The sequence below is a fragment of the Chiloscyllium plagiosum genome, unplaced genomic scaffold (assembly GCF_037043375.1).
Source record: "Chiloscyllium plagiosum isolate Xiang-an unplaced genomic scaffold, Cpla_swu_hap1 HiC_scaffold_2, whole genome shotgun sequence".
Taxonomy (NCBI): Eukaryota; Metazoa; Chordata; class Chondrichthyes; order Orectolobiformes; family Hemiscylliidae; genus Chiloscyllium; species Chiloscyllium plagiosum.
Window position 1 is genome coordinate 70407240 of NW_028270140.1, and position 12542 is coordinate 70419781.

At 38.5% G+C, this 12542-nt stretch overlaps 1 protein-coding gene across 1 annotated transcript in view; it reads left to right on the forward strand.

Annotated features, from left to right (window-relative positions):
* Window positions 1-12282, forward strand: part of rasef (RAS and EF-hand domain containing) — a 76746-nt gene extending 64464 nt beyond the window's left edge. Inside the window, exons 15-18 of the mRNA XM_043712826.2 lie at window positions 474-588; window positions 3176-3295; window positions 4256-4332; window positions 11626-12282. Coding sequence (XP_043568761.1) covers window positions 474-588; window positions 3176-3295; window positions 4256-4332; window positions 11626-11734 — 421 coding nt within the window. The 3' untranslated portion in view covers window positions 11735-12282. The remainder of the gene's footprint in view (window positions 1-473; window positions 589-3175; window positions 3296-4255; window positions 4333-11625) is intronic.
* Window positions 12283-12542: the final 260 nt, after the last annotated feature.

The following is a 12542-nucleotide window of genomic DNA, read 5'->3' on the forward strand; positions in this document are numbered from 1 at the left end:
AGTACATTCTTTTGCCCCCTTTCAAATAGTACTGACTGAATGCATGTTTGGTGGTGCTTGTTTGAGAGGGCATTAGCTGGAGCACAGAGGTCAATAATGGCATTGCTGGCATCAGAGCAGCAGTACACTCTGATTCCTCTCCCAGTCTGCTGACTCCATGTACTTCTGAAAATTCTCCTAATGTCCAGCATCAAAATGTTACCTGAGGTAGTTCCTGCAGCATTGTGCGCGCATGCAGTATCTAAAGTGCTGAAACTATAGGCACTGCCGAGCTGAAGTTTGCAGTGGAGGTTCTGAAATTAGTTTACAAGTCTTCTCCTTAATGAACATAAACAATTGCCAAAGAAAAGAAAATGTAATTATTGATTATGTGTTAATGGTTCTAGAAACATATTTAGCAATGTACTACTTTTTAAGAAAATGAAATGTTTAGCTGTGAAGTGGATGCCATGGTCATGTTGTTTATTTTTCAGATTTCGGAGTATTGCCAAATCCTATTTTAGACGCGCCGATGGTGTTTTATTGCTGTATGATATCACGTGTGAAAAGAGTTTCCTCAATGTACGAGAATGGGTTGACATGATTGAGGTGAATAATCTTGTTTCCATATTAAGTAGATTTGTGCTTATTAGATAGTAACTACAAGGTAGTGTAACCTCATGAGAGGAAAAACAAATTGTTCTGTCAATATTGAGCCTTCTTGTCCTGTGGCACGTTTCATCAAATTGTTTCACAGTCCCCACAATATTTAATCTATTAAAAGCATGCTTGGAGCATAATTTAGGAACATTATTTTGATATTGCGATGCCCAGTGTGTAATGTCCACTGCATCATTCTCCTGTTCTTATGCCATTTTACTATTCTTGTTCTTCACAGGGCAGACAATTTCTTCTTGCCATCTATAGGGAAAATAACTTGTGGGCAGCCTTCAGGAAAATCTCAAGGGCGGCTTTGCTAATGTGTGGTGCCATTTTTTGCCTGGTCTCTGGTTTCTCCAGGAAAGATTGGGGTGATGAGAGGCTAAGGGATGCTCCTGGGTTGCAGAGAATGAAGTGCTGTCCAGGTGACTGTTAAACAGGGTGTCTGGATGTTGGAGCCTGGAAGGTCCTGGCAGAGGAAAGAATTTTCTGCCCATTAAATGTGGTGATCTACCCATGCATGAATGTGTGATGAGATGAGAAGAACATAATCACATGGGAAAACGTGACCTAACCTCAAGCACATGTCCTCCTGCTTTTATGCATTGTTCCACATTAAGTTTGGAAAAAATACTCCAACCAAAGTGGCATTTCATTGTCACCAAGACGAGGTTCAGTTTGGGAATGCCTTATGCAAAGAAATCATACTGCGAAATACAACATACTGAAAGCCAACATACAGCATTAGAACATAGAACATTACAGAGCAGTACAGGCCCTTTGGCCCTAGATGTTGTGCCAACCTGTGGAACCAATTATTCCTCACTTTTATGCTCAGTACTATATCTATTCAAGCAACTATGCTGATTCAGAATAGAGTCATGAGACTAACTTTGAGAGTCATTAGGCAGATCTTTTACTATATAACTGTTTTTTGCCCACTGTGAGGTGAACCAGCAGCTGGTCAGGAACCCAAAAGCTTGCAGAGGGCATTTTCCCTTGGCTTATAACTCAAACATGATATTGGCATCATGCGTTATGGTTTTCCAATCAATCAGAGCAGGTAGGCTTGATGATGACCTGCACTTGACAGTTGAAAATTTTAAATTTAAAGGAACCAAAGGTTACAGGGCCATTTCAGACCAATGAGAAAAGAGAAGGAAAGTATAATGCTGGAGTGTTGGACCAACTCCAGAGACCTTTATAAATGGCCTGGATGTCTCTAACTGGATGTGGAGGTTCCACCCAGATTTCTGACATTACATTCTTCCTGTCATGAAGTGGACAGGATATGAATCACAAAGTCAGGAAGGCCAACCTCAGCAGGACCATTTGAAATTATTGCTGAGTTCAAACCAAGCTCATTTTCATTATTCCAAGGGCAACTTGCAATGTGAGATTCACAATTTTATTGAGTTGACAGAAGACTCTTGAAGATTATATAAACTTGGTTTACATGTCATGATGTGAAGTTCTTTTAATTCCTTGTCCTTTAAATATTAAAATAAACAGACTGAAGCTAATAGTGTTAGCAGTTTCAATAGAGTTTTTGTTCATATTTCTTAAGTATGTTCTTGCAGCTGGATCATTGTGAATGCTTGGCTGAGTTTCAGATACTAGAAATGCACCTGTGTAATTAACAGTGACTGAGTTTAAAATTTGATCACCGGCTTGAAGAGTTGTTAAAGGACTAGCAATTTTTGATGTGTTATTGACTAGAAGTTTTTATATTACAAATTCAACACTGATTGGGTTTTTAAAATTTTAGAATTTATTAATGAGAGTTATTTTCAGTTTTGTGTCAGAGTGAGGGGTCTATTAAATTTTGCTATTAACTTCATCTCCATCTGGCTCCATAGATCTGGCCATACTGAATACTGGATGAGTAACTATAGATATAATATGGAGGGATTCTGAGGGCAAAGGGTAAATTGAGAGTATGAGTTGGCATGGAGGTGATGAGTGATGGTTAGGTAGACCTTTTAATCAGCCCACCTGGCACTCATGTGCTTACCTGCACTTATAACCACCTATGGTTAGAGGGCCAGACTCTAATCCACCCTTGCATCCTAGAGCATTGAGCATTCAAGCAACACCATGGGGATTATGGTTCAATTTTTAAAATTATATTTAGAAAGAGTGTCAGTTAAATGAATTAAGAGAAAAACAGCTATAAATACATAAAATAACTATTAGACCCACACTGCACTTGAGTAACATCTAAAACGGCTAAATGCTTCATCTGGGAGAGAATCGGAGTCAAGATAAAAAATAAAAGCTGAAAGAAGAAAGAGTTCATTAATTTCAAAATATCCTGTTTGCGGTCATAAAGGATAATTATATTAGCAACATCACATCACCTACATATAACATTGGCAAAATTATAATGCTGTTTCAGGTTCCAATTTCATTCAATACCAGATTTTACAAAAAAGGTGGCTTTCAATGAACAGATTCAGGGAAAACATAGTGATAATTTATCTGAGATTATAAAGAAATGTTATGATAATATTATTCATTTTTGCTTAACTTAAAGGATTCAACCAATGAGAATATTCCTATTATGTTGGTGGGGAACAAGGCAGATCTAAGAAACAGAGCATCTCAAGAAATACAGAAATCAGTCCCCACAAGCTATGGGGAGAAACTGGCCATGGTGAGAATCAAAGAACTGAATCAATCATTAGCACTGGAATGCAAGAAACCAAACTTTGAAAGGGAAGGGGAAGACATCTCAAAATGTTTGAACAACAGGTGAAGCCAGATGTTACTTTGCAGTAGACACATGAGTGGTATTATTCTCCACTAACAAGTTTACTGTCATCAAGCCAAAAGACATTCTGCCTACTACACAAACCAGTAATGTGCTTTCTGAGTTTTAGTGTCAGTGTTATGCTAGATACATAAGCTGTATACTTCAAGACAGGCAGACAACATATCCCTTTGACTGAATGTGGTGGGGAGCTTGCTGACTGTGCTCGTCTAACCTGTGCTTGCAAAACTCAAAGCTTAGACTCTAACACTAGATTTCATTCTGCAATTGGACTGCATTTTACCAGATATCTAGACTGTGATAAGAATGACATCAGAAACCAGTTTAAGGTTATAACGGACTTATTTCTGTGAATTAGAAACTACAAATATTAACAAACAGGACCATGTTCTGTGTAACAAAAGGACTTTATGCATATTCTGCATCTTTTTCATTGAGAAAGGATTATGGAAGCTACCTTCCCCATGGCAGTGCCCTAACTGAGTTTAATCAGCGTGCTAAAATTGATCATTAGCAGAACAACCTGTATTTCCATTTCAAATAATTAGCAGTCTCTTTGGAAGTGTTCTGAATTATGGTTCCCTTTCAAAGTTTGGTTTCACATGTCAGCCCTGAGGAGTACAAGGCAAAAAACATTTGAATTTTGTCTCTTTTCCTAGCAATGTTTGAGTGTTGTATTACCAAGCAATTAGCTGAGACAGTAAGAATATTTTTGTTTTAAATTTGGAGAGTGGGTGTGTAAAGTCAAAAGTTGTGATTTATTTCTTATTTGTTATTATAATGTTTCCATTAAGGATACTAAATATAAGAGTGAGTCTTTTTCATTTTTTTGTTTTCTTACAGACATACAATGCGCTATTTTGTGAAACAAGTGCCAAAGATGGCTCAAATATTATTGAAGCAGTGCTTCACCTTGCTCGGTAAGTATTGGTTTTATTATCCAGCTCAGCAGGCCACTGGAAACATTCAGTATTTCGAGGAAAACGTCAAAGGCACTTTGATAGAATGTGTAGATAATGGTGCATCCAAACTCTGACTAATGTCCCTGGCTAATGAGCTGTTTGTTTTTTGGCTCAGGTGGCAAAGGGAGAATTTTACATTATACTTCTATTGAGAGTGATTTAAAAAGAGACCTAAAGTATTTGGCCTGGATGTACTTGAGCAAAAAAAATGATACGGATTTACTGGGATAGTTTTAATTGGCCAAATGTAAATTTCTCTTTGGTATCTCATTAGGTAAGGCCAATGTGGATGTAAATATGTTAGGGACTAAAGTTACAAGTCAACAAGTAGGATTGGATTGGGAGGCTGAGCAGAGACAAACAAAGCTAATGTAGTCACGTCTGAGAGGAAGCAGTGATAATTGACTTTCCTACCCTCACCACTTATGAACAGTTACAGGGAATTCAAAATAAGAATAATATATTCATCTCCTGTTACCAAAAACACTGCACTGTGATTCTGGGTTCTATACTGCTGTAAACATTATACTTCACGCTATAACACCAGTGGGGATCCTTACTTATCTGGCAAGCAAATTGCAAAACTATACATACCTCAATGGGTTTTCAACTAATATTTCAAAATAATTAATTGAAAAATGGTTTGAAATAACATGTAGTAGCTATGTGAGTTTATAACAAACTCCTTCAGTGAATGATGAGAGGAATGTAAAATGTGCAAATTTCTTTCATAAGTTGAACCATTGTCCTGCATTTTAAACTTTGGTTTGCATAGAATGTTATTATAATCCAGGTGGGTATCATCCAGCTGTAACATGGCTGTTATTTGTTGAGTGCAATATCAATATCTAAAAAAAATTGCTATTTACCATATGGACACTGCTAGTCTTGTCAACATGAAGATATGATGAAATCATTTCATGTCTTGCAATGATTTAACAGGGATCTGAGAAATTTGATGTCATATAAGGATCGTGTTACTCTGGGCATAATCTCAAATACATATTCTTCAACTTACTGGTCCCCACTTTTATGTTAAGATATTTTTGCTATTTCTATTTTACATTGAATGTGTTGAAAAAGGGGCTGGACAGATGACTGTTCTATCTGTATTTGGTAGGTGGTTTACAAGAATAATCTTGAGCAATTCATCCTGCACTTTTTTCATCAGCCTTTTAGGAAGCTGCTTGGTTTATACTCATTGTGTTCCAATATAGTCATGGCAGAAATTGAACTCCAGCATAATTGAGCATGAATATAAAACAATCCTCCTTTGTGCTACCTGCTTCTTCACGCTCAACTCTGAATAGCGATTTCCTCTGCTGTTTTCTGATTATTTGTATCTTTTGTTATATAGAGATATAGAAAAAATAATTATATTTTTAATGTTAAATGTTCCGAATAATTGATGTGAAAAAGCAGAGAATGATTTTTTGTTATTTCTGCATCAGATAAATTGTATATAAGAATGACCATCTTGTATCCCATTGTATTGAAGAATTCTATGCATCTCTATTTTTCTGAATATGTGTAGGTTGCTTGGGTGAATGAGATAGAGATTGAATTTTGCTATTACTAAAAAACAATTTAGTATTATTCCAGTTCATTTACTTTTGGGCAGGTTTGCAAATTTTTGTATATTCTCAGAGCTGTTCAGGCCCAAAATGTACATGGATGAAAGAAAGAGAGAGACAGAAAATATTTCTAGTAATAATAACAGAACATTTTTATTTAAAGAGTCCTTTGCTCAGCAATTTTCCATTGGGGGCAGCTTTTTTTTTTAAGAAAGATCGTTTGATTTGTGAGGTAGGTATAATTTAGGCATAGATTTTCATTCTGTTAAAATGACTCCAAGGCCATTTAAAAACTGTAGTCAAGACTCAATAGCATAATGTTCAGCAGTGCATGAAGAAGCAGGCTGGAAGAAGACAGAGGGTAGTAGTTGATGGTAAAGGTTCATCTTGGAGTGCAGTTACTAGCGGTGTTCCACAAGGGTCTGTTTTGGGACCATTGCTGTTTGTCATTTTTATAAATGACCTGGAGGAGGTGCTAGAAGGTTGGGTGAGCAAGTTTGCGGATGATACGAAAGTCGGTGGAGTTGTTGACAGTGAGGAAGGATGTGTCAGGTTACAGCGGGATATAGATAAGCTGCAGAGCTGGGCAGAAAGGTGGCAAATGGAGTTCAATGTAGGTAACTGTGAGGTGATTCACTTTGGTAAGAGTAACAAAAAGATGGGGTACTGGGCTAATGGTCGGATACTTGGTAGTATGGATGAGCAGAGGGATCTTGGTGTCCATGTACACAGATCTCTGAAAGTTGCCACCCAAGTAAATAGTGCGGTGAAGAAGGCATATGGCTACTGGCTTTTATTGGTAGAGGAATTGAGTTCTGGAGTCCTGAGGTCATGTTGCAGTTGTATAGGACTCTGGTGCGGCCGCATCTGGAGTATTGTGTGCAGTTTTGGTCGCCATACTATAGGAAGGATGTGGAGGCACTGGAACGGGTGCAGAGGAGGTTTACCAGGATGTTGCCTGGTATGGTAGGAAGATCGTATGAGGAAAGGCTGAGGCACTTGGGGCTGTTTTCATTGGAGAGAAGAAGGTTTAGGGGTGACTTGATAGAGGTGTACAAGATGATTAGGCGTTTAGATAGGGTTGACCATGAGAACGTTTTTCCACGTATGGAGTCAGCTATTACGAGGGGGCATAGCTTTAAATTGAGGGGTGGTAGGTATAGGACAGATTTTAGGGGTAGATTCTTTACTCAGCAAGTCATGAGTTCATGGAATGCCCTGCCAGTAGCAGTGGTGGACTCTCCCTCTTTATGGGCAATTAAACGGGCATTGGATAGGCATATGGAGGATAGTGGGCTAGTGTAGGTTAGGTGGGCTTGGATCGGCACAACATCAAGGGCCAAAGGGCCTGTACTGCGCTGTATTTTTCTATATTCTATGTTCTATGATAAGCATGCAATTAGAAAGCCTGGCTGATACCATTGTGAGGTTGGACTTGCCCAGTTCCCCATAGTTTTGGTGCAGCCAGGCTAACTTGTCCATGACTCATGGTTCACAACCAATCAGGAATTGGTTTTTGCGGAGGGGGAATCTGTACCAGATGGATGGGTTAAATCTGAACAGGAACAGGCCCAATATCCTCATGGGGAAGTTGCTAACACTGTTGGGATGGTTTGTCAGGAGATTGGGGTCTTGACAGGAGGATTGGGATGAAAGGTAGTGGCAGTCACACCATTGATCAAAGAATCAATTGTACAAGTGAGGAAGGATGATTTCTTGGCAAGATCAGGTCATGTTGCGGCTGTACAGGACATTGGTTAGGCCACTGTTGGAATATTGCATGCAATTCTGGTCTCCTTCCTATCGGAAAGATGTTGTGAAACTTGAAAAGGTTCAGAAAAGATTTACAAGGATGTTGCCAGGGTTGGAGGATTTGAGCTACAGCGAGAGGCTGAACAGGCTAGGGCTGTTTTCCCTGGAGCGTCGGAGGCTGAGGGGTGACCTTATAGAGGTTTACAAAATTATGAGAGGCATGGATAGGATAAATAGTCAAAGTCTTTTCCCTGGGGTGGGGAGTCCAGAACTAGAGGACATAGGTTTAGGGTGAGAGGGGAAAGATATAAAAGAGACATAAGGGGCAACTTTTTCATGCAGAAGGTGGTACGTGTATGGAATGAGCTGCCAGAGAAATTGGTGGAGGCTGGTACAATTGCAACATTTAAGAGGCATTTGGATGGGTATATGAATAGGAAGGGTTTGGAGGGATATGGGCTGGGTGCTGGCAGGTGGGACTAGATTGGGTTGGGATATCTGGCTTGCGTGGACAGGTTGGTCCGAAGATTCTGTTTCCATGCTGTACATCTCTATGACTTTAAGTAACAAAAACAAAAAGGGGCAAGCATGTTGTTTGATGTGTACTGTAGGGAGTAATAGTAAGGGATTTTAACTCCCCAAATATTAGCAGGGATAGTTCTAATGTACAAGGTAGGAGGGAACAAAAATCTTAAATGCATCAGGTGAACCTTTTGTAGCTGAAATGTGGAAAGCCGAACCAGAGAGGTGAGCAGTTTTGAACCTAATATTCAGAAATGAGCTTGCCAGATGTACATTGTATCAGCAGGAGGACACTATGGTGGTTGTGACCATCACTCAATTATATTTAGGATCATTCTGGAAAAAGGTAAGGATGGGCTATGAATAAAAGTTCCAAATTAGGGAAAGGATAAGGTAAAGATGTGATTGGTAAATGTTCACTGGGAGCAGCTACGTGCAGATAAACTGTGTCAGAGCAGTGGGAGGCATTCAAGAAAGGAATGGTAAGAGTACAGAGCAAAGATGTTTGTATAAAGACAAAGGGTGTAAGCAAGACCAGAAAACCCTGGATGTCAAAGGTTGGGATTGGAGGGGAAAAAAAATTATCTTATGGTAGATACAAAGGGCTCAATATGGCAGGGGTAACTTGAAAAGGGAAGTTAGAAAGCTAAGAGAATGCATAAGAATGCACTGATTGGTAAAGTAAAGGAAAATCCAAAGGGTTGATTTCAATATATGAAGTGTGACAAAATAAATAGGCAAAGAATAAGGCCCATTAGGATTCATAAAGGTAGCCTGGGTGTGGATCTGGAAGATGTGAGTATAGTTCTTGATGAGCACTTTATATGGGTATTCACAATTGAAAAGGATGACACAACTATACACATCCGTGTGAAGCATTGTGAAATATGTTAAGGCCCTCACGGGTTTAGTGGCTTTAAAAATGAATACAAGCACAGCTATAAATGAGATGTTTCCAGGCAATTGAGGGAAGCAAGGGAGGACGTATATTTTATCTCTCCATCCTGGAGGCTTCCTGCTCTATTCCTGATGAAGGGCTTTTGCCCAAAACGTCAATTTTCCTGCTCCTTGGATGCTGTGCTTTTCCAGCACCACTATGATCTAAACCCCAGAATCAAGAACCTAGGCTGTAACGTTCAAATTTTTTCTGGTCACGGTATGGTGCTGGAGGACTGGAGAACTGCCATTTATAGCTGTGCTTGTATTCATTTTTAAAGCCACTAAACCCGTGAGGGCCTTAACATATTTCACAATGCTTCACACGGATGTGTATAGTTGTGTCATCCTTTTCAATTGTGAATACCCATATAAAGTGCTCATCAAGAACTATACTCACATCTTCCAGATCCACACCCAGGCTACCTTTATGAATCCTAATGGGCCTGATTCTTTGCCTATTTATTTTGTCACACTTCATATATTGAAATCAACCCTTTGGATTTTCCTTTACTCTACCAATCAGTGCATTATTAGACAAGAGTGGAAGAGAAGAGTAAGAACTTACAGATCAGTCAGTCTAGGTTCAGTGGTGGGGGAAATCATTAGAAATATTCTGTCCCTCAGAATTCTGTCTGCACCTGGAGGGACAAGTTAATCAGGGATAGTCAGCATGAATCTATTAAGGGTGTTTGATGAATTTGATTTTGTTTACAATGATAGCAGTGAGTTTTAATGAGAGTAATGCATTTGGTGTTGGTTTACATGTACTTTAGTAAGGCTTTTGATAAGTCCCTGATGACAGGCTGGTCAAAAAAGTAGGACCCCATGAATTCAAGGCAAAGTAGCGCACTGGATCCAAAATTGACATGTGGGAAGCAGAGGATGATGGTAGAACAATTTCTGTGACTGGAAGTCTGTTTTTAGTGGGGTTCAGCAAGACTCCATGCTGGGGCCCTTGCAGTGTGTTGTATACATTAATGATTTGGACATAAATGTACAGATATGATCAAGAAGTTTGCAGATGTGACAATAATTGGTAAATAGTGAGAAGGATAGCATAAACTGCTGGAGATATCACTGGGCTGGTCAGCTGTGCAGAGCAGTGGGAAATGGAATTCATCCCAGTTGTGTCATCTTTTTTCCATTAGTGGTGAGTCAACTTTTATTCCTGATGAAGGGCTTTTGCCCGAAATGTCGATTTTGCCTGTCCTCGGATGCTGCCTGAATTGCTGTGCTCTTCCAGCACCACTGATCCAGAATCTGGTTTCCAGCATCTGCAGTCATTGTTTTTACCAATAATGAGTGAGCATAGATTTAGGTGAAGTGGTAGAATGCAAGAGGAGAATTTTTCAACCAGAGTGTGATGGGAGTCTGGAATTCTGTAAGGGTAGTTGAGTCTAAAACTTCTGGAACATTTAAGCAGTATATAAATATTTACTTGTGTTGCCATAACCTCCTGGGTTATGGGCCAAAAGCTGGAAAATGGGATGAGTGTAGTTATGTTTTTGACTGATACAGGCATGATGAGCCAAATGATCTCCTTCCATGCTATAATGTCTGGGTCTGTGGCCTCAGACCATTAGTCTGGATTCCACATTCCTAATCCAATGACATTATCACTATGCCACTGCCTCCTCTAATTCATTCTTGGCTCAGTTTATATGCAAGAGTATTGACAAGCTCTCCACCATTAAAGCATCATAAAGCTCAGCATTTTCACTCAATATCAACTGGCCTGGATTTACTGATAGGGGCTTCTTGAAAGTATTCAGCATCAAGAACTTATGTTTGCTTTTTCATTGATTCAAGGCTGCTGAAGTTAATTGTAATCTTTCTCTTGCTGCGCTAGCTAACACATGATTGAAATTGAGACTTTCTGATGGCCTTGTCCATGAATTGCTAACAGTATCAGAAGCTAACTTTGCAAATGCTTTTATTTTAACACTGCCATATTAGATCTTCTGACCATGATCTAAATTTCACCAAGTTGCACATTGAGTGAAAACATTTCTTGTAGTTATGATTTAAGACTTTTCTGTTCTTCTTGATTATATCACATTTCTGAGTAATAGTTAAATGACAGTGGTAGTTGTTTGTCAATTGGCTATCTATCCAAATGATTTTCTTCTGTGCTTATAAAGGCAAAAGATATTTGTGTTGTGGACAGGAATGCTCTTCCCTTTTAGGCACTCAGACTAAACATTAGTCACTGATAATTTAAGTGTACCATAATTAGATACAAAACAAAGATATCATATCTTTTTGGTTACTGTGGTATTGTGCCAGAGTTCCAAATTCTTAAGTATCATTGAAACCAATAGAAGATTTTCCTTCTCCTTATAATGCACAATAATTCCAAACTTCAGTCCATGCCTTTTCACTGTAAGTTAGTATTATTATAACTTTAACTATATTTGATATATCTGCCCTTTTGTTTACATTGACTGTCGATTCCATTCCACAGGGAAGTGAGGAAAAGACTGGATGAAGAAACAGACGAGGATTCTGTAACTAGTTTGTCCAGCACACACTTGAACAAAAAGTTGGCCATGAAAAATTGCTGTACTACATAATTATGAAGAATAATCATTGAATTGACCTGTTCTGCATTTTTGCATACATCTTATGATCAATACATTGTTTAGTGCCTTAGAAAATACTGAATGATGGAGATTACAGTGATGAAGAAGTCAAAATATGAAGGATTGAGCAAATTAAAAGACTGGTGAAAGAGCACGATGAAATGAGAAATTTAAATAAAAGTTAGTTGTGTTTGTACTTCACTTATTTCATTTTTCCTCAGTGTTGCCGAAGCGTCAGCCAACAAGATGGCTGTCTGAAACAAAAGTGTATTAGTCTCCTTAATTATTTGTATATAGTGGTCATATTTACATTTCAAATTTAAAGGATGTTTCCGAGAAATAATGCTGCTTTATAATGTTTTATCTCCTGTTACCTCCATAAATGTATTTATTTTTTAAAAAAAACAAGATTAAGGTAAAAGCAGTCTTTACACAGCATCTAGAAATGTAATTAAATTATTTTTATGTGATTGAAGTGGAAGGATATATAGGTATTCTGTAATGTTAGTGAAATATATTAAATGGTGCATTCCATTTTATTATGTATTGTGAATCCAAAGTAGTTTCCTTCTTAAAAGTAGTGGATCAGTCTCCTGTGCATTCCACAGAGAAGATTATGGCATTTGTTGCCTGTTTTTGATGTCTTGATGTCGCTTTTTCTCTTACCTCTCCCTTTCTGCTTTTTTATTATATTGTCTGTTTGTGCTTCTCTCCCGTTTAGGTGGAAGTTAGTAAATAGTATGCTGTGGTAAGGAGCCAAAAACTACAGCAAACTGGATTTGGCAGGAGTAGAAAGGAG